The sequence below is a fragment of the Sapajus apella genome, unplaced genomic scaffold, assembly GCF_009761245.1.
Source record: "Sapajus apella isolate SASKATOON/1434 unplaced genomic scaffold, GSC_monkey_1.0 scaffold65, whole genome shotgun sequence".
Lineage (NCBI taxonomy): Eukaryota > Metazoa > Chordata > Mammalia > Primates > Cebidae > Sapajus > Sapajus apella.
Genome location: NW_022437005.1, coordinates 7175806 through 7195702, shown reverse-complemented (window position 1 = coordinate 7195702; position 19897 = coordinate 7175806). Strand labels below are relative to the sequence as shown.

At 38.8% G+C, this 19897-nt stretch overlaps 1 protein-coding gene across 11 annotated transcripts in view; it reads left to right on the top strand.

Moving 5' to 3' along the window:
* Positions 1-19897, top strand: part of RALGAPA2 (Ral GTPase activating protein catalytic subunit alpha 2) — a 333808-nt gene that overhangs the window by 234196 nt on the left and 79715 nt on the right. For 10 of the 11 annotated variants that reach the window (XM_032248229.1, XM_032248227.1, XM_032248225.1 and 7 more), the window contains one exon: positions 15152-15279. In XM_032248229.1, coding sequence (XP_032104120.1) covers positions 15152-15279 — 128 coding nt within the window. Of the gene's footprint in view, positions 1-15151; positions 15353-17749; positions 18756-19897 lie in introns of those variants that run through there. The other variant, XM_032248232.1, reaches the window with a different exon arrangement.

The following is a 19897-nucleotide window of genomic DNA, read 5'->3' as shown; positions in this document are numbered from 1 at the left end:
GAGCCACTGTGCTCAGCCAAGAGAAACTATTTTAACACAGCCTGTCTGACCTGGGGGAAGGGAAACACCACCAACTCCCTCTGCTCTTCCTGTCTCATCTAAGTTGGGATTGGAAGGAGACAAGAAAACAAAACTGAGAAGCACTTTTGAAGGTCACAGTCTAGGGTCACAGGCTCACTGAAAGACTGAAACCTAATCCTAGGACTGCAGAATGCTTCCTCTTCCCCATACGTACTACTGTATCAGGAGGGCTTTTGTGTAATAACAGGGAGTACAGCTGAAAGAACTGTACATCCTAGATCTTATTTAAGTTCTGTAAGAAAGCCTAGAAATAACATGGGAGATAAAAGCAAGGTCATCCAAAGAAATTTTAACGTCCGACATCTACAGCTATGGAAAACAAGAAACAGGGCCTGTTAACCAGATAAACATAAAACCCCACATTTAAAGCTTGATTACTTCAGTTCATTTTACCCAATACATCATGTGTAGCTTTCAACAAAATATATAAGGCATACTAAAAGGCAAAAGGAACAATCCTAAGAAACATAGCAGGCATCAAAACCAGACTCAAACATGACAGAGACTTTAGAATTACCAGATTGGCTATTTAAAATAACTGATTAATATGCTAAGGATACTAATGGAAAAAGTGGACAGCATACAAGAAGAGATGTCTCATGTAAGTAGAGAGATAGAGACTCCAAGAAATAATTAAAATGAAATGCTAGAAACCAAAAACCCTGTGGCAGAAACAAAGAATACCTGATGGGCTCATCAGCATAACTGGGCATGGCCAAGGAGAGAAATTGTGAGCCTGAGGATATCAATAGAAACTGTGAAACTGGAATGCAAAGAGGAGAAAAGTTTGAAAAAACATCTGAACAGAACTTCCAAGACCTGAATGACAATCACAAAAGATGTAATGACATATAATGAGAATACAAGGAAGAGAAAGGAGAAGAAATATTGGAAATTCTCATAACTGAGAATTTTTAAAAATTAATGACAGATCCAGGAAGCCCAGGAACATCAAGCAGAATAAATACCAAAATATCTACACCTAGACACATACAAAGAACAGAAAACCAAAAACGAAGAGAAAATCTTAAAAGGGGCCAGAGAGCTCCTATGATGGCACCAATAGCTACAGAAGAGTAAGGGTAATAAGTAGGACTTTTCTTCAGAAACTGAAGAATCAAGAAAAGAGTGGCGTAATATATTCAAAGTGTTGAAACTGGAAAAAATAAGCCTACCTAGAATTCTGTATCTAGAGAAGTTACTGTTCAGAAGTGAAGGAGAAAGACCTTCTCAGACAAAAGCTGAGGGAATATGTGATTAGTAGACCTGCCTTTCCTTCATCATCAAAAAAAAAAAGAAAAAAGAAAAGAAAATGACATAAGTCATAAAGCTGGATCCACCTAAAGAAGGGAAAAGCTTTAGAGAAGGAAGAAACATAGGTAAAATTAAATCTGTTTTCTTCTTCTTCTCTTCTTTTTCTACTTTTTTTTTTTTTTTTTTGAGAGAGGCTCTCAGTCTGTTGTCCAGGCTAGAGTATAGTGGCATGATTATGGCTCACTGCAACCTCGACCTCCCCAGGCTCAGGTGATCCTCCTAACCTCGGCTTCCCGGATGGCTGGTACTGCAGGCACATGCCACCGTGCCTGGCTAATTTTGTGGTTTTTGTAGAAACAGAGTTTTGCCATGATGCCCAGGCTGTTCTTGAACTCCTGGGCTCAAGTGATCCTCTCGCCTTGGCCTCCCAAAGTTCTGGGATTACAGGCATGAGCCACCCCACCCAGCCCTTTTCTTATTCTTAATTGATCTAACCGATAACAACATGTTCCAAATAATAATAGCAACAAGTATTTCATGCTTATAGCATATGGATAAGTAATAAATTATAGCACTGTTGAAAGGAAGGGTAGGAGGGAGGAATTGGGAATACTCTTTTATAAGGAATTTCCACTGCCTGTGAAGCAGTATAGCGTTATTTGAAAGTGGAGTTGGATTAGTTATAAATGTATTTTCAGACTCAGAGCAACCACTGATAAAATGTTTTTTAAAGAATTATGATATGCAGAGAGAGGAGAAAAATTGACTTTCATAAAATTCTCACTTAACGCTAGAGAAGGCAGCAAGTGAATGGAAGCCCAAAAAAGAAAACAAAGAATAAAGACAATGAATAAAATACATGTCAATGGTCTAAATATGTCAATTAAAAGAGACTGTAAGAGTGGGTGCCAAAGAAGCCAAAACCCAAATATATGTTGTCTATAAGAGAACCACTTTAAATATGAAGAAACAGATTAAAAGTAAAGGGATGGAGAAAGATATCCCATGCTAACATTAATCAAAGAAAGCTGAAATAACTATATTAATATCAAATATCGCTAACACCAGAGCAGGGAAAATTATCAGGGGTACAGGAGACATTGCATAGCAGAGCCTGCAAGGCCGCAGTGAGGGGCTGGCCCAAATCCTGAACTTGAGGAACTAGAGCAGAGGTGTCCAATTTTTGGCTTCCTTGGGCCACACTGGAAAAAGAATTATGTTGGGCCACATATAAAATACAGTAACATTAATGATAGCTGATGACCTTTTTAAAAAATTGCAAAAAAAACTCATAATGTTTTAAGAAAATCACGAATTTGCATTGGGCCACATTCAAAATCATCCAAGGCCGCATGTGGCCTGCAAGCCATGGGTTGCACCAGCTTAAGCTACAACAAATCAGTTAGCCCCTCTAGCCTTCATCTCTTGCTCCATAAAGTAGGGATAAAGTGCTGGCCCCATGGGGTTGCTGTGAGAATTACATACTGTACATTGAGCACCGAGATCAGAACCTGGCCCCGTAGTAGAGGTCATAGTCATTGGACTCATCATCAAAAGTGAAATGTTCCTGAACTTTTAAACCCCTTGTCTATGATTCTTTTGTTATTTTGTTAATCTTGTAATCCAAAAATATCTATCATGTGTATTATTATTTTCACCTCTAATCACTAAGAATCATTGACTCCAAAGGCATCAAAGGAGAATCACTTACTGGCCCAATTAAGTGATGAACTCTGTCTTTAAAATATATTCATGGAGTTGCCATATTATTGCCTGAGAAGACTTTCTCACTGTTTGGAAATCCCTTTCTGTGTTTGGTTCAGGCTCTGCAAAATAGAATTTAAATCTGTTTTTTCCCACCTTTCAAGAAACTAGCCCAAGCCCAATGAACCATTTCCAGAGCAGGCCCTCCTCAGAGAGTGCTCTTAGCTGGTGCTGCATGGAGTTATTTGTTCCTGGAGGACGGTGTCTGGCCTTCCCCTTCCCACATACCACCCTGAACCATACAGCACACAAGAAGTCATTTAGGATTGAACACATTTTACTGTTCCTAAAATGTTCAGTGCATGGACTCCATGGTGTCTCTGGTAAATAATGTGACTACTATTATTTTTCCCAATAAGAAAATTATTGTCTTTTGGTACAATATCTTAGCAGATTTATCTGTTACCTACTTTGACATCTCAGGCAAAAATGTACAAGTACAAACACACCCTCTCAATTCATAATCCCTGTGGAATTGTGAATTTCCCAGAAGGGGAAACTGTGTCAGATCCTTGAATCCTAGATCGCAAGGGTGAAGGGACCATTTTAGGTTGTCTGTTCTGACCTTTATGCGGGACACCCCTGACACCCTTGTGCTTGTGCACCAACATCGCTGGAGCACAAGATTAGCTCAAGGCCCATATAGCCCTCTCTCAATATCCAGAAACCACTTTCCTCCCCCCCTTTTAGCCTCCATTTTTATCCTTCATTATTTCTAGTCTGGCACTTGATTCTCTCATTCATTAGAACTTCTTGATTGTCTAAGATTTACTTACAGGATCTTGTTAGAAATGTGGGGAAAACATGTTGTTTGTAGTTCTAATGAAATGCCCCCAAGAAGTTCTGTTTTCCTAAGTCCATATGCAGGATTTAGGGTGTTGCACACAGTCCCTGGTATGTGAGGTCAGTGCTTTGTTGTTGACGGATCACAAAGAAAAGAACTGCTCTGCATTATGAGGTTCCTCAGGTCTCTTACAGGCTGAGCCTCGATGGATGGTCCTGATGCCTTAGAGATGTGGAAATTTTATCTTTGGAGAAGCTGAGGCCAAGCTTCTCAGAGCGACCATCCTTGGCCAGGCTCTTACGTGGAAAGCAGCTCTGGCCTGCTCAACCCACTGACAACTCTGCCCTTGCCCATTCTCCCATGTGTGTAGAAACTTTCACAGTTTTCTTTTCCTATTGGCTGCTTTTTCTAATTCATTGTTGCAATATTCCCTGCCAGTTACATTGATCTGTTTTAGAGATTGTGATCATGATTGCAATTACTATTGACTTTACAGGCCGTTTCTTTTATCATTCTGTGATGTGCATTAGTATTTCTCTCCAAGTATAAAAACATGTACTCTTTCCTACTTGACTTTACCATTTTGGTTTCTGGCCACCTAATTTGCGAGGACCACCTAACAGATCTGCAGCCTTTCCAATTCTCACCACCCACCAGATCTTATCTCCTGCTGACACACAGTGAGTGTGCCTTCAGCTCAGCCTTTCCATTAAGAAAAAGATGGGAAACTTACACTGTGCTCTGTGTTGCTTTCATTTTGATGACCAGGACATGAATTGGGTAGATGAGCAGGGATGGGCAAGTACAGCAGTGCAGAGCCTTAAGAGAAAGCTGGTGATTTCTGCAGGGCATTTCATCAAGTCCCACATCATCTGGCTCCCCACACCTCTTCTTCAGCCTTTTCACTTATCTCCATGCATTTCTGTAAATACCTATTCCAGAGCTTTCCATTCTTCTCAGATCCAGTCTAGGCATCTACACCTGCCTTACTTCCCTGTGGCCCTGCTGTGACTTCACTTTGCTCTCAGGAATCCCTCAGGAGCTCTGTGCAGCCCTTTGCCTTGTTCTATCCACAGTCTTTCTGTTTATTCATCTGTGATACTTTAATCATTAACTGTAGACACAGCATTCTCAGCTAGACACAGCTAGCACTCAGCTAAATTAGTATCTCATGAAATGCGCTTTGGGTAACCCTGCCCTGGAAAAGAGAGCCAGACCCACCTCATATTTTCATCCTGTTTTTACCATTTGTCTGGAGTGCTCCACTCTTTCCACCATGAATCTCTGCCAGCACCCACAGTCATGATTACCTCCTACATGAAGCCTTCCATGGCTTCTCTCAGCTGAAAAAAGAGCTCTCTGTAGCTTCAGAATATTTTATCTGTGTCTACCCTAAAGCTTTTTTTTTCTCCTTTTGCCTTCTTGAATACATAGTTTTACCTCTCCTGCAAACTACTTTCAGATCAGAGACTCAACTTGTGTATATCTGTATTCCCCCACAGCCCTTAACAGAACTTTGATCAAAGGATGCAAATGAATAACTATTAAACAGATGGCATGTGAAATCTCTGCTGCTTTTGATCCAGAAATATTCACTGTAGTCTATAGAATTTTCAGACAAAGTTTTAGAGTCCTCTGAGTATTCACTTTTCCTAAAAGCTATCTTCTGGTATTTTAGAGAATGTATTTATGTAATACAGAGATAGGAGTGTGTGGAAATAAACATTCTCTTTCTCAGAAATATACCTTACATTTCTCTTAATGTTTTTACATATATCTCGAAATTGTATGGTTTTTCTACCTTGCCTCTCATTATGACAGTACTATTTGCAACACGCTTTCAGGGTTGATGTGGCATTTTAACCTTTTAGTCACTTTGTGAGGCCCATAGGGCAGACAACACTGCCCTTGTGCTCCAAATATGTATGTAGTTGATATGAGTATAAATAATTTATCCAAGAGTACTTGATTCTGGTACCAACTCCAGAATCCTGAATCCCAGTAGACTGAATGTCTTTAAGATTCAGAGAGGTATCAGTTTTCACACCTGTATCTAGATGCTTTTTAGTGAAGGGCTGTTTATATTCTGTGTACACATCCTGTGTTCACATTATAGGTGTATGTGTGAAGTCAAAGAGAAATCTGAATTCCAGACCTTTGTAATAAGTCACCTACCTCTTGCATAATAAAGGCAGTGCCAAAAATCCGGGCACAGAAATCACAGATACATCTTTGTTATGAACACAATCCCTGCAGTTTTTAGCAGGATGAATAGCTGACGAAACTGGGTAAGTTAAGCCACGCCTATTCTTCATTTGTCATTTTCAACTTGGCCTGCCTCTCGGTAGGCCCATCCATGCCAATACTCCAATCCTGGAGGCTGGAGGTTATCTGTGAGTAATTGGAACAGAGTTCAGTTCTTCATTGCCCTGCTTTGGAAGATCAAGATGTCTGCATTGCATCCTTGAAAGATTAATCCCCACAAATCAAATGGGTATTTCAGATCATTTTCTGTGTCCCAAGGATTCTTCTTTGTTCTTGCTCCAACAACTGGGCACCTCCTTGTGCTGGCCTGCTGGCTGCTGTTGAAACATGGACTTCAGTGTCATCACTTGCACTGCAAAAGGCTTTCTTTGCTTTCACAGTATCTTGCCAAGTGGAGTCCCTGGGTATGAAGTGTCTTCATCTGGACTCAGACCTGAGAAAGAAATTAATTTGGGCTGCACCTTCTAGGTGCGTGCTTCCCCTGAACAATGTGCTTCTTTAGTCAAGGAACACATGATAGGGGCTCCACATGCAGCTCCTAATCTGCAGGTGGTAAGGAAATCCAGTTTGCAGCAGTCATGGAAAATCTTATTAATCCCCAGGCTTTGGTCAGCATGCTAGGAGAGGGCACTTATGAGTCACTCAGAAACTTTAGGTGGTTGTGAAATATACATGCTCAGCAGGACAAAATACTGAGATCAGGCTCTGATTAGGACTAATACTTGATGTCGACTTCCATTAAATTTACCATTGAGCATGGGATTAGGACCGGGTGCTCCACGAGAACCCTTCCTCATCCACTTTGTACATCAGGAGCACTGTTTCCCCTGGCGGGACCACTTGCCCTGTCTATCCTGGAACCTCCTTTACTGCCTCAGTGTCCAGTGGTCTGCAGAGCCTGAGATACCTGACCATCCGTTTCCACTTCCCACTGAGAACACGATGTCATCTTCTAGGAATGCTGCTCCCTTAAGTATTAAAAGCTAAAGTCAGAGACTAGCACCATAGGAGTAGGAAAAAATTACATGTGGGTCAGGAGGAGTAAAGTGAGAGGCACTACCCTCATCGCCCTGCCACACATAAACCTGAATATTCTGGTTATGGAAGAAAGATTACCTTACATTGATCCCTGGTTTCAAGGACATACCATACCTTATGGGTCAGTATCCCCACCTAATGGGGTAATATATCCCAGTTAGCTTAGTGAGTGATTTTTCAGCAGTCATCAAACAGGCAGGAGGCTGTAACTCCACTGGTCCCATGTGCCTCATTCATACTGTATTTCTTACCACAGGTTAGACTGTATCTTGCTATGAGTTAAGGCAAGTCTCTACCCAGGTCTTCCTTGGCTTTTTTAGCCAAATTCATTTCTATAAATGTCTTAGAGTCAGCTTGTCAAGATACATACATGCAATGCATTAAATCCATAGGTCAGTCTTGGAAGGAAAGTCACAACAATATTGAGTCCTCTAGTCCAAGAACAAATCTGTCATTTCATTTATTTAGACTAACATCTCTCAATGAAGTTTTGTAACTTGCTTTATACTTACCTTGTTGGATCTATTCCTGTGGACTTTCTATTTTTATGCTGTTGTAAATAATAATTCTTTTTCTAACCATTTGTTGCTGGTGGACAGAAATGCATTTGGATTTTTGGTGACTTTATTCGGTATTCAGTGACTTTGATAAACTCTCTTTTCTATGGCAAATTCTGACCATTTGCCATAGATTATTTTGGAGATTCTCTGAGTACAGTTATACCATCTAAAGAAAAGAAGAGCAGTTTCGCTTCTTCCTTTCTAATTCATAATCCTCCATTTCTGTCTTGTATTACTGTATTGGCAGGGACCTCCAGTGCAAATGTTGGTAGATGTGATGTAGGAGGACATTTCTTTTCTCCTTCACAGTCTCACACATCAAGTTCTCAATATTTCACCATTTAGTGGTTACCACAGAATTCAGTAGATATTCTTTAACAGATTAGGGAAGTTCCCTTCTATTCCAAGATTGCTAAGAAATTTTTTCCATAATTGGATTTTGAGTTTTATAAAACACTTGTTTAAATGTCTTTTGAGATAATTATCTGACTTTTCTCATTCTGTCTATTAATATGGTTGTATACAGATTGATTTTTACTGAAAACCCACATATGTATTCTTGGGATATACCCGACTTGGTCATGATATTGTGTTATTATATTGTGTTATGTGCACATATTTGAATTGGCTTCCTGATATTTTGTTAGGGTCTTTGTAAGCATGTTCATGAGTGAGATTGGTCCTTCATTTTGGTATTAAGATTGTACTAATCTAATAAAATGAGTTTGTTTTCGCTTTTCTTATACTATGGAAAGTTTGGAAGTTTCTCTGAAACTTTCTCACTCAGAAACTTTAGGTGGTTGTGAAATATACATGCTCAGTAGGATGAAATACTGAGGTAAGGTTCTGCTTAGGACTAATACTTGATGTCGTCTTCCATTAAATTTTGAAGTTTCTCCAAAATAATAGTTATTTGTTCTTTGAAATTTTATAGAATTTGCCAGAGAAGGCATCTGAGCTGGCATTTCCTTGTTAAAATGTTTTTTTCTACTGTGATTCATCTACTTTAAAGCTCATAGAATTATAGCTTTTATATATCATCTTGTGTCTGTTTGCTAAGTTGTATTTTTTTGGCATTTGGCCATTTCATCTAAATTTTTAAATGTATAGGCATAAAGCTACATATATTTTCTAAGTATCTATAGTTGGATTCCTTTTTATTTCTAAGATTATTTATTTGTGCTTTTTTTTTTTTTCTTGATTCACCTTGCCAAAGACTTGTCAATTGTATTAGACATTTTTCAAAGAACCAACTTTTTTTTTTCAACTTTTATTTTAGATTCCAGGAGTACATGTGCAGGTTTATTACCTGGGCATATTGCATGATGCTGAGGTTTGGGGTATAAATGGTCCCATCACCCAGTTATTCAGCGTAGTACCCAGTGGTTAATTTTTCAACCCTTTCTCCCCTCCCTCTCCCTTCTAGTAGTTCCCACTTTCTGTTGTTGCCATCTTTTTATACAATTTTTGTTGTTATCTTTATGTCTATGAGTACTCAATGTTTAGCTCCCATTTATAAGTGAGAACATGTGGTATTTGGTTTTCTGTTCCTATGTTAATTTGCTCAGGATAATGGCCTCCAGCTGCATCCATGTTGATGCAAAGGACATGATTTTTTTTTCATTGTGGTTCCTTAAAACTGTCAGTCTTGGTTCTCCTTTTTATTATATGTTTGTTTTCTATTTTTAATGATGACTTTTATCTTTATTAGTTCTTCCCCTCTGCTTTCTTTGAATTTGTTTGATTCTTTTGGTTTTCAGTATTTCTTGAGATGGGTGCCTATCTCATTATGTTGTCATCTCTATTTCTTTCTAATGTGAGCGTTTGATTCTACACAGTCCTTGTAAGTACTGCTATAAGGTGTAAGTTATAATATCTACTCTTCTTATTCTGTCTGTTAGCTTAACATGTTGCTAAATTTCCATTTCGATATTTTGTTCACCCATGAGCTATTTAGAAGTGTATTTCTTAATTTCTAAACGTAGAGGTTTGTGCCAATTATCCTTTTGTTGTTTGTTGTCAGTAGCTTTTTGGGCACAGAATATGGATTATAAAATTTCTACCCCCTGAAATTTATTGAGATTTGCTTTACGACCTAGAACAGAGATCAGCAAACATTTTTTGTAAAGGACCAGATAGTAAATATTTTAGGCTTTGGGTCTGTGACAACTACATAACTCTGTCATTATTGTGTAAAAGTAGCTATAGAAAATGTGTAAGTGGGCTGGGCGCAGTGGCTTACGCCTGTAATCACAGCACTCTGGGAAGCTGAGGTGCACAGATCACTTGAGGCCAGGAAATCAAGACCAGTCTGGCTAACATGATGAAACCCCGTCTCTACTAAAAGTACAAAAAAATTAGCTGGGAGGTTGCAGTGAGCTGAGATTGCACCACTGCACTCCAGCCTGGGCAACAGAATGAGACTCTGTCTCAAAAAAAAAAAGGAAGGAAAGAAGGAGGGAGGGAGGGAGGGAGAGAGAAAGGGAGGGAATGTGTAAGTGGATAACTGTGGCTGTGTTCCATTAAAACTTAATTTATGAACTGAAATTTAAACCTTGTAATTTTCACATCACAAAATACTCTTTTAATTTTTGTCCAACTATTTACAAAGTAAAAAGCATTCTTAGCTTGCAGACCATACAGAAGTAGGTACCAGGTTAGAATTAGGCCCTGCTGGCTGTATTTGTGGACCCTTGGCTGAAGATATGGTCAGTTTTTAAAAAGTATTCTGTACATGCTTGAAATTAATGTGTTTTCTGAAATTGTTGGGTAGAGTTTTTTATATGTTTCCATTATGATGAGTTTGTTAGTTGTCTTCTTCAAATCCTCTGTATTCTTGCTGTTTGCTAGAAAATATTTCCTTGGAAATACAATATTAATAATGAAAAGGTCACAAATTGTAAGTTTACAGCATGATGGATGTTTTCAAAGTGAACACACTTGTGTAATCCCACCCCAGATCAAAATAGAGGATATTGCCAGCCCCCAAAATTTTCTCTCATGCCCCATCCCAATCACTAATACAGTGAAGAAGTGGCTGCTAACCTGACTTCTGGGCCTGTTGATTCATTTTACTTGGTTTTGAACTTTCTAGGAATGAAATTATGTAGTAGGAACTTTTTAGTGTCTGATTCTTTCGCTCATCATTATATTTGGATTATTTTCATGATGTTACATGTAGTTGTGGTTTTTTCATTTTCCTTACTGTGGAATATTCTGTTAGGTGAATATAACACAGACTTAATTTATACTCCTCTAGATGGACCTTGTGGCTGTGTTCTGTTTGGTGAATTAGTATAACTTGCCTTTTCGGTTTTGTGATGGGCAGAGTTGTAGAAAATTCTATAAAGTCCAATTTATTTTCTTTCTTACCCTAAAAAATTCTTGCTTATCCTAAGGTCATGAAGATTTTCTCATATTTTTTTCTAGAAGCTTTATGGTTTTAGCTTTAACATTTCAGTCTGTAATCCTCTCAATTTTTGTGTGTGATATGTGATGAAGGTCAAGGTTCACTTTTCCATATGGCTCTCCAGTTGTTTCAGTGTCTTTATTGAAAGACTTTTTTCTTCCATCAAATTGATACACTGCCTTTATTGTGAATCAATTACCATGTAGGTATGGCTCTCTTCTTGGATTCTGTATTTTGTTTTATTGAAATTTTTTTTATCCTGGTCCACTATAATGATTTCTTAATTATTATATTTTTATAGTGTGCCTTCAACTCAGGTAATGTCAGTCTTATTATCGTCTTGATTAACCTATTTCTTTTCATTTGCCCATGAGCTTAGAAGCATTTGGTGCATGTATATTTTTTAAAAAGCTTGCCAGAATTTTGTTTGGATTTTATTGAATGTATAGTTTAATTTTAGAAGAATTGACATCTTAACAATATTGAAACTTCTAGTGCATGAACATTGTACATCTTTCCATTTATTTAGCTTGTCTTTAATTTATCATCACTGTTTGGTAGTTTTCAGTATAAATGTCTTGCACATTCTTTTGTGAAATTTATTCTGTTTTGATGCAATCGTAAAAAAAAAATTTTTACATGTCTTTTCCCAATTGTTGGTTGCTAACTTTCAGAAAATATAACTGATTTGAGGAGTATATTATCTTCTGAGGCTTACCAAAATTCGCTCTCTAGTTATAAATTTCTTTGGAGTTTTCATGTACATAATCATGCTATCTGTGAATAAAAACAGTTTTACTTCTTTGGGAGGCTGAGGCAGACGGATCACGAGGTCAAGAGATCAAGACTGTCCTGGCCAACATGGTGAAACCCCGTCTGTACAAAAAAAATACAAAAATCAGCTGGGCGTGATGGTGCATGCCTGTAGTCCCAGCTACTCAGGAGGCTGAGGCAGGAAAATTGCTTGAACCCAGGAGGCGGAGGTTGCAGTGAGCCAAGATTGTGCCACTGCACTCCAGCCTGGCGCTCTGGCAACAGAACAGGACTGTCTCAAAAAAACAACAACAACAACAATAAAACAGTTTTACTTCTTTCTAACCTTTATGTTCTCTTCTTCTCCCTTACCCTTCTTCTTTCTCTTAATTTTCTTTATTGTAATGACTAGGATCTTCAAAAATGTTGAGTAGAAGAGGTGAACATAGACATCCTTGCCTTTTCAAATCCCTTTTGGAAACCACTTAATCTTTCATCATTAACTATGATGCCTTTTCACCCTCTTTAAGCTCTCATTAAATTGAGGCAGTTCCCTTCTATCCTGGTTTGCTGAGAGTTTTTGTTCTGTTTTGTTTTTCTAAGTATGAATTAGAGTTCAATTTTATTTAATGCTTGTTCTGTATCTGTTAAAGTCATACTGTTATTATTCTGTATTTTGTCAGTGCGGATTTTTGCACATTGCAAAAATAAATTGCATTGGTGGATTTATGAATGTTAAATGAACTTTGAGTTCCAATGGAAAATTCTGCTTGATCAAGATATATTGTCCTTTTTTATCTTGCTGGATTTAATTTACTAAAGATTTATAAAGAATTTTTGCATCTTTGCTGAGAGATATTAGTCCATAATTTTCTTCTGTCAGCTCTTTATGGGCAAAGACAGTCTCTCATTCATTATTGTATCCCAAGTCCTTTCACCAATGCCAGCCACAGAAAAGGTGCTTTACAAATAAACAGTTTTGGAGAGAAATCAAAAGACCTAGGATGGAGACCGACATTCATTCATTTAAATTATTTAAAATATTAATGAATGTTAATATTTTAAATAATTTAAATGAATGAATGTCGGTCTCCATCCAAATTAGCAGGTATTTGCTTTCCAATTATGTGTCAGATACAGATACTCAGAAGGGGTTTTCTTCTTCCATCTCCAGCCACTCCTTCTTTTCTAATTGTTTCTCATGTCTCTAACCTCTAAACATTGGAAGGCCAAAAGATATAGTCCTTGAGTCCCTTTTCTTGTTCTTTTGTGGATGTTATCTGATCTCATGGCTAGAAACACCATCTCTAAATGAACAGCTCCAACCCCTGACTCTAGCGTGGTATGTCCACTCCTCCTCGATACATCATCACTGGATACCCAATAGGTTTCTCTAATTTAGCATGTCTGAAGTTGAGCTGATGACCCTCCCTCTCAGTCTTCTCCATTTCAGGAAAACATAGCTCCAGGCTTCCGATGGCCCGGCCAGAAACTGTGGCATCACCCTTGACGTCTATGTGTCTCTCCTACCTTATTAACCATCCTCAACAAATCCGGTCAACTCTACCTTCAAAATATATCTATCACCTTTCTCCACTTCTGCTGCCATTCTGATCCAAGCCATTACCATCTCATGCCTAGGTTATTCAGTAGTCCCCAGCTGGTCTCCGTCATTCCCCTTTGCAGTTTTCCCAGCACAGGTGCCAAAACAATTAAAGTGGTATACCTTTAAAATGTAGGTTAGATCATATCCTCTGCTTTCATAAACCCTCAGGAGGCTTTGATCCTATTCAGAATGGAAATCCAGAACTCTTAAAACTTCCTATAAAGCCCCTCTTGTGACCTGCTTGACTTTAGCTCTTTATTCTTCCGTTTACTCACTTGGCCTCAGCCAAGGTGACTTCCTTGCTATTGATTAAACATACTAATTCTTCCGCCACCACAAGGCCTGTGCTGTTTCTCTGCCTGGAATGTTCTTCCATTAGATGTCCTCATAGCTTGTGGTTCATTCATCACTTCTTTTAGGTATTTACTAAAATGTCATCCTCTCCTTAAAGCCCTCCCTGGCCGTTAGATCCAACTGGAGACCCGTCTCAAAAAGAAAAGTTCTGTTGCTCTTCCCTGCTTTAGTTTTTACCTTAGCACTTTTCCTGCTTATTATATATTTTATATGTTTATACTGTTTATTCTTTGAAATCTCCAACAAATTCTAAGCTCAGTGAAATCGGGGATTTTTGTACTATTCACTGTTGTTTCCTCAGTGAGTAGAACAGTGTCCGTCACATAATAAATATTTTCTGAATACGTGAATAAGCAAGTAATAAGTGAATGAATATAAGAGTTACATGATCTCATGGAGCTTATATAAGAGTTGTGATCTCATGGAGCTTACTATTTCCATGTTAGTGAATAAAATTAAAGAAATTCTAATGGGGCAAAAAGGAGAGAGAAAAAATAAATCCAAAAAGGGTAAGTACAAAAACTTGCGAGTTTTCCACATAACAGAAATGGGTTCAGCTACGAAAAGCCAGTCTCTTAAAAACATGGAAGCCAGGTGAGGTGGCGCAACTGTAATCCCAGCTACTCAGGAGACTGTGGAGAGAGGATGCTTGAGCCCAGAAGTTCAGGCTGCAATAGGCTATGATTGTGCCACTGCACTCCAGGTTGGGCGACAGAAGGAGACCCTGTCTCGAAAAAAAAAAAAAAGTAGAAGGAAATGAAGGTAATGCAATACCTTGGAAGCAGAGCGGGTAAAAGGTAAAAGAAGAATTAGGACTCTGTAGGACTTTGTAGTTGTTGACAGGGATAGTCATCATCTCCTTTAAGAGTTAATATATATCAGGACCCGTAGCTGCAACATTACCAATTCCATAACTGGTTTCAGATGGATGCAAGGCTAGTGTTGTGCAGTGAAGCACATCTGTGTACCATGCATAATTCACATGATGTAGGCACTTAAGAGCAATGCCATTTCTGTAAATGACAAGGGAATAAACAAATAACCCGGTAAAATTTTGTCGTTGGAAGTTTTGCTGGAGAATCCCTGGTAGAGGAGGATTGTTGGAGCAGTCCTGCTTCACTCGATTTGAAAGCCCTGGACCTGCGTCCTGTTAAGGTCAGCGTCTGCTCTGTGGGTGACAGCTTACGTGCTTATTGCAGCTCTGACATCAGTCAGCTCTTCCCCTATCTTTGATTTGACTGTTACCGGTTTTTAAATTTTGTTTCTTCATTTCAAATCAACAGGTTCCATTTTTTGGGCCTCTGTTCGATGGAGCCATAGTGAGTGGGAAGCTGCTGCCGAGCCTTGTGTGTGCCACGTGCATCAACGCCAGCAGGGCTGTGAAGTGCCTCATCCCACTCTACCAGAGCTTGTATCTTTTTGCTTTAAATATGTAACTTACTAACCATCCCAGAATCAAGATTCCTGGCAGTTTTTCATAAGAGGTAAGTATTCAAAACTGAATTGAAGAGGGAAGATAATCTTTTAACCTCTGTTAAAAATAACATAGTGTGATTTTTTCATAGCATTTGTTTAGTTTATATTAAATATAATTTTGTGCTGCATTCAACTTAGAGTTTACTTTCATAATTTACTTATATACGTTTGTGTCTGAGAAGCTGTGACCATTATGAGATGCTGATATCTCCTTAGGTGTTTTGCCCCACGTTGCAGTCTCATCCAGTATCCCTCTTATTTGTGGCAGCCCATTGTGTATAAGGTGGGATGCTGAGCAAAACATAACACTCATTCAGAGTGCCTACCAGAACCCAAAGCAAATGAAATGACCCTCATAAGTCAGAGAATGTGGCAGGTCCCACCTGAGAAGTGCAGGTAGGTTTCTGGTAGATCAGAGGAGACAGAAATTGCATCTGGTTGGGAGGGGAAGGAAAGGTGTCCTGAATTACGTTGCATTTGGACTTATCAATAGGAATGGCTAGAAATTATTTTGTAATTTTCCCAAATCATTAATATTTTCTTCTCTAGTTCCTGATTTTGTTTCCAAAAACAGAATAAATTTCACTCTTAAAATTTTTTCCTCAAACATTAATTGGCCTGCTGTAATCCTTAAATTCAAGCATGATCTCAAGTTACAAGAAAAAGAGATTAAGATGTGTGACCTCATAAAATTAATGCAAAAAATAATCTGACCCCCTAATAAAACTTAGAATCTCTTTGTTTTTAATTGGTGTTGATAATAATTTGAAACGTATTGTGTTTGACCTCTGTATATACTTCTCCCAACCTAATAGTAAGTGATGCGTTGCTAGCGGGTGAGAGTTGGGGGTAGATGAAAACTATCCCATGTGAATAGATACAGTTCATGAAAAAATACCTTTCATTAAAACCATGGTCACTTCATTGACTGATATTCTGCCTTTAGATTAAAAAAAATACATATGCCATGTGGCAACTTAGAATTATCATAGAAATGAGTAGTAGAAAGGAGCTATCAGGTCCCATCTGGTCCCTCCCCCGAGGGCCAGGGCAACATTATTCCCTTCAGTCTACTCTCGTGCTTTGTCCAGGCTGGTGGTGAGTGTTTTGGAGATGGCATTCTTTGCAGTGATTTCCACAACACTTCAGACGTAATCTTATGGCTGGTGTCAATTTGGCCTTCAGCATGCAGTTTTTATTTCACATGCCGTTAAAAAGGGCCTCTTGGCAGAAATAAGAAAGACCTATTCAGCAATTGGCTTGTCAGTTTGCACATCAACTAGGACGAGCTGGGCACTCATCAGTCAAGTATGTTGGACCAAGGTAGCAAAAATAAAAATTTATTTTACAAATAAGAAAATTCCATTTTATATTAATTCCATTGTGACTTTTGTCGTGTTACCTTCTCTACTTATTGAACTTCTCATTGTAGTATTCTTGCTTTGTTATTTGGTTTAGTACTGCTTTCTCAAATAAGAATTAATGTGATACAATTGGCATAATCAGATATAGGGAAAAGGGTGTTTTTAGAAGTTCAAAGGATACTATTCAGCATCACTTTAAAAACCTTTCAAGCAGTGACGCATCAGGACTAATGTGGATACCAGCTAGGGCTACCGATGCTATTGTGTGTTAGTAAATCTACTTCTACTCATAAAATACCTAACTTGACATCTCAAAGGACAATATAGTACCGAAATTAGGAAAAAGTAAAAAAACTATTATGTTGATCATTATAAATATTTTAAACATTTTTTGTCTTGTACCTGGAGAAAATTTAATTGGTATTATTCAAATAAATTGTTTAAAACAAGAAATCAACCATTATACATAATTTTATATAGAGATGTCATTAGTGGGGAAGCCTTTGCAATCATTTAACTACTCTGTTAATTTCTGTCTGCAGAAGGGCTAATATTCAGGCCAGAAATGAAGGATATAATAAGAGAAAACAAAATGGAAAAAATAAGGAAAAGGGGAGGGTTTTTTGGATTTTTATTGTTTAAAAATGACTAATTTTAAGAACTATAGGCCAGGCACTGTGGCTCATGCCTGTAATCTCAACACTTCGGGACGCCAAGGTGGGTCGATCACTTGAGGTCAGGAGTTCGAGACCAGCCTAGCTAACTAACATAGCAAAACACTGTCTCTGGCAGAAATACAAAAAAATTAGCCAGGCATGATGGCACACACCTGTAGTCCCAACTACTTGGGAGGCTGAGGCAGGAAAATGGTTTGAATTCAGGAGGCAGAGGCTGCAGTGAGCCAAAATTATACTACTGCACTCCAGCCTGGGAGGCAACAGAGCAAGACTCTGTCTCAAAACAAAAACAAAAACAGAAAAACAAAAAACACAACTATATCTACCTAAGCTATTAATTATCATTTCCTTTATGTTTTGTTAGATCCAAGTCCACATATGGTTTGGCAAAAGTCTGAATTCCATAGATTATGTCATACCTGATGTCTGGAATTTGCTGCTTTATTGAGATAAGTCATAGATTTGAATTTTGAAAACCACTGAATAACCTAACAAATTCTAATTATGGGTGTCTTGTTACATTTATTCATTTTCCAAACAACTACTGTGGACTCACTATTGCCAAGTCCAGTGCTAAGAGCTGAGGCTACAGCAGGGAGAAAGGTAACCAGGTTTGTACTCACATGCTTCACACAGAAAGCCCATACATAGATTAAAAACATATATGAATTGAGAGAAGTTCTGTAAAGAAATTATTAATTAATAGAGAGTTGGGGTAAAGAAGGGCCAGGGCACAGAAAGACTTCTGAGGAGAGAGCATTTGGGCTGAAATTGGAGGGATGAAAGAGAAGCGGTCCTCAGAGAGCAGGGATGGCATTCCACACAGAGGGTACAAGGACTCAGATTGCTCATGAGTGATAAACTTGCATTTTTCCAGGATTCTATGCATGTTCAAGTCCATCAGGTGCCTGTGATGGACCCAAGAGCCAGATTCCAGAAGAGATGGTGTTCTGGTTGATCCCTGAGGAAGCCGTACTTCCCTTTCTGCTCATGCCCACCCTGGAAGTTCTCATCTTAGCACAGCATCCCAGAGTAAACTCCCACAGCTGCCTGATGTCAGGTGCAATAAGTGGGGAGCAAGTGTAGGGCCCACAACCCCAAGCCTGCGCAAGCCCCACAAAGGCCGAGGAGATCGGCAGTACCTTGAGCACACCTAGAACAAGGGCTGACTATATAACCCATGGGTCCCGGTGCAAAACGAAAATGTAGGGCTCCTTTTTCAAAAAACAGGAAAGAATGCCTTTAAAGGTCCTAAAATACAAAGGTTTTCCCGTTTGTGTGCAATCTCTCAACTTGTCATGGTATTTTTTATTTGCCATGTAGTGTTGTTTTAAATAAAGAAATGTTAAAAATTTAAATTGTTAGCATTATCTTTTTTTTTTTTTTTTTTTTTTTTTTGAGACAGAGTCTTGCTCTGTTGCCCAGGCTGGAGTGCAGTGGTATGATCTCAGCTCACTGCAGCCACCAACTCCTGGGTTCAAGCTATTCTCCTGCCTCATCCTCCCAAGTAGCCGGGATTGCAGGTACACACCACCACACCTGCTAATTTTTTGTATTTTTGTTAGAGATGGGGTTTCACCATGTTAGCCAGGCTGGTCTCAAACTCCTAGCCTCAAGCGATCCGCCTACCTCGGCCTCCCAAAGTGCTGGGATTATAAGTGTGAGCCACCGCACCCAGCCCCTAAATTTTTAGCATTATTTTATCACTCATCCCCCATCTAAGTACTAGCTGGGCCCAATCCTGCTTAGCTTCTGAGCTCAGACAAGATCAAGTGCATTTGGGGTGGCATTTTTGTGTACATACCATTTTTGTTTATATTGTGCAATGCCAGTTTACTGTGCAAATATGAGTATTTAGCTTATATATGGAATCAACAAAATTATGCAATTTATATTTCATGGCTTATGCAGGCGTATATATTTTGTTCTTACCAGAAGAATGGGAACACCACACAAAACCAACTGAGTAGTCACGCTTCATGTGCACATATTCTACCAATGCTCTGTACTGTCAGTTTATTGATTAGCAAGAGAGGATTGGCAGGAAAAGATGCTATGCTTTTTCCTTTCCTTCTGCATCATCATTTCACCATATGTGGTCAGCTAATACAGGGAAGTAGCACAACTATGAAAGGATATGATAGGGTTCCTTGGTGTCCATGTTTCTTGGGGCACTACTGCTTTCTTTCAGTGTTTAAAGCAAGTTCTGAATCAGAAGGAGAATGTGACTCCTCAGGGGAGTCGGCTTCCATGAATACTCAACATAGAGGGAACACACTTCCCATGTGCAGATGTTCAGGTCACACGCCCTCAGCCTGTCCCAAAACACCCCAGTACAAGGTGGTGGTCTCTATTCCTGGGAGTTTATTAGAGTTGATTCCCTTCTTAAAGCCTGGCAGCATATCCCTTGGTGAAATTGTATTGGCATATGAACCAGGATGTGTTAGTAAATGAAGCAGCTTGTGGGAACAGCCCTAGGATAAAAGTTTATTTACAAGACAAAAAATTCTGA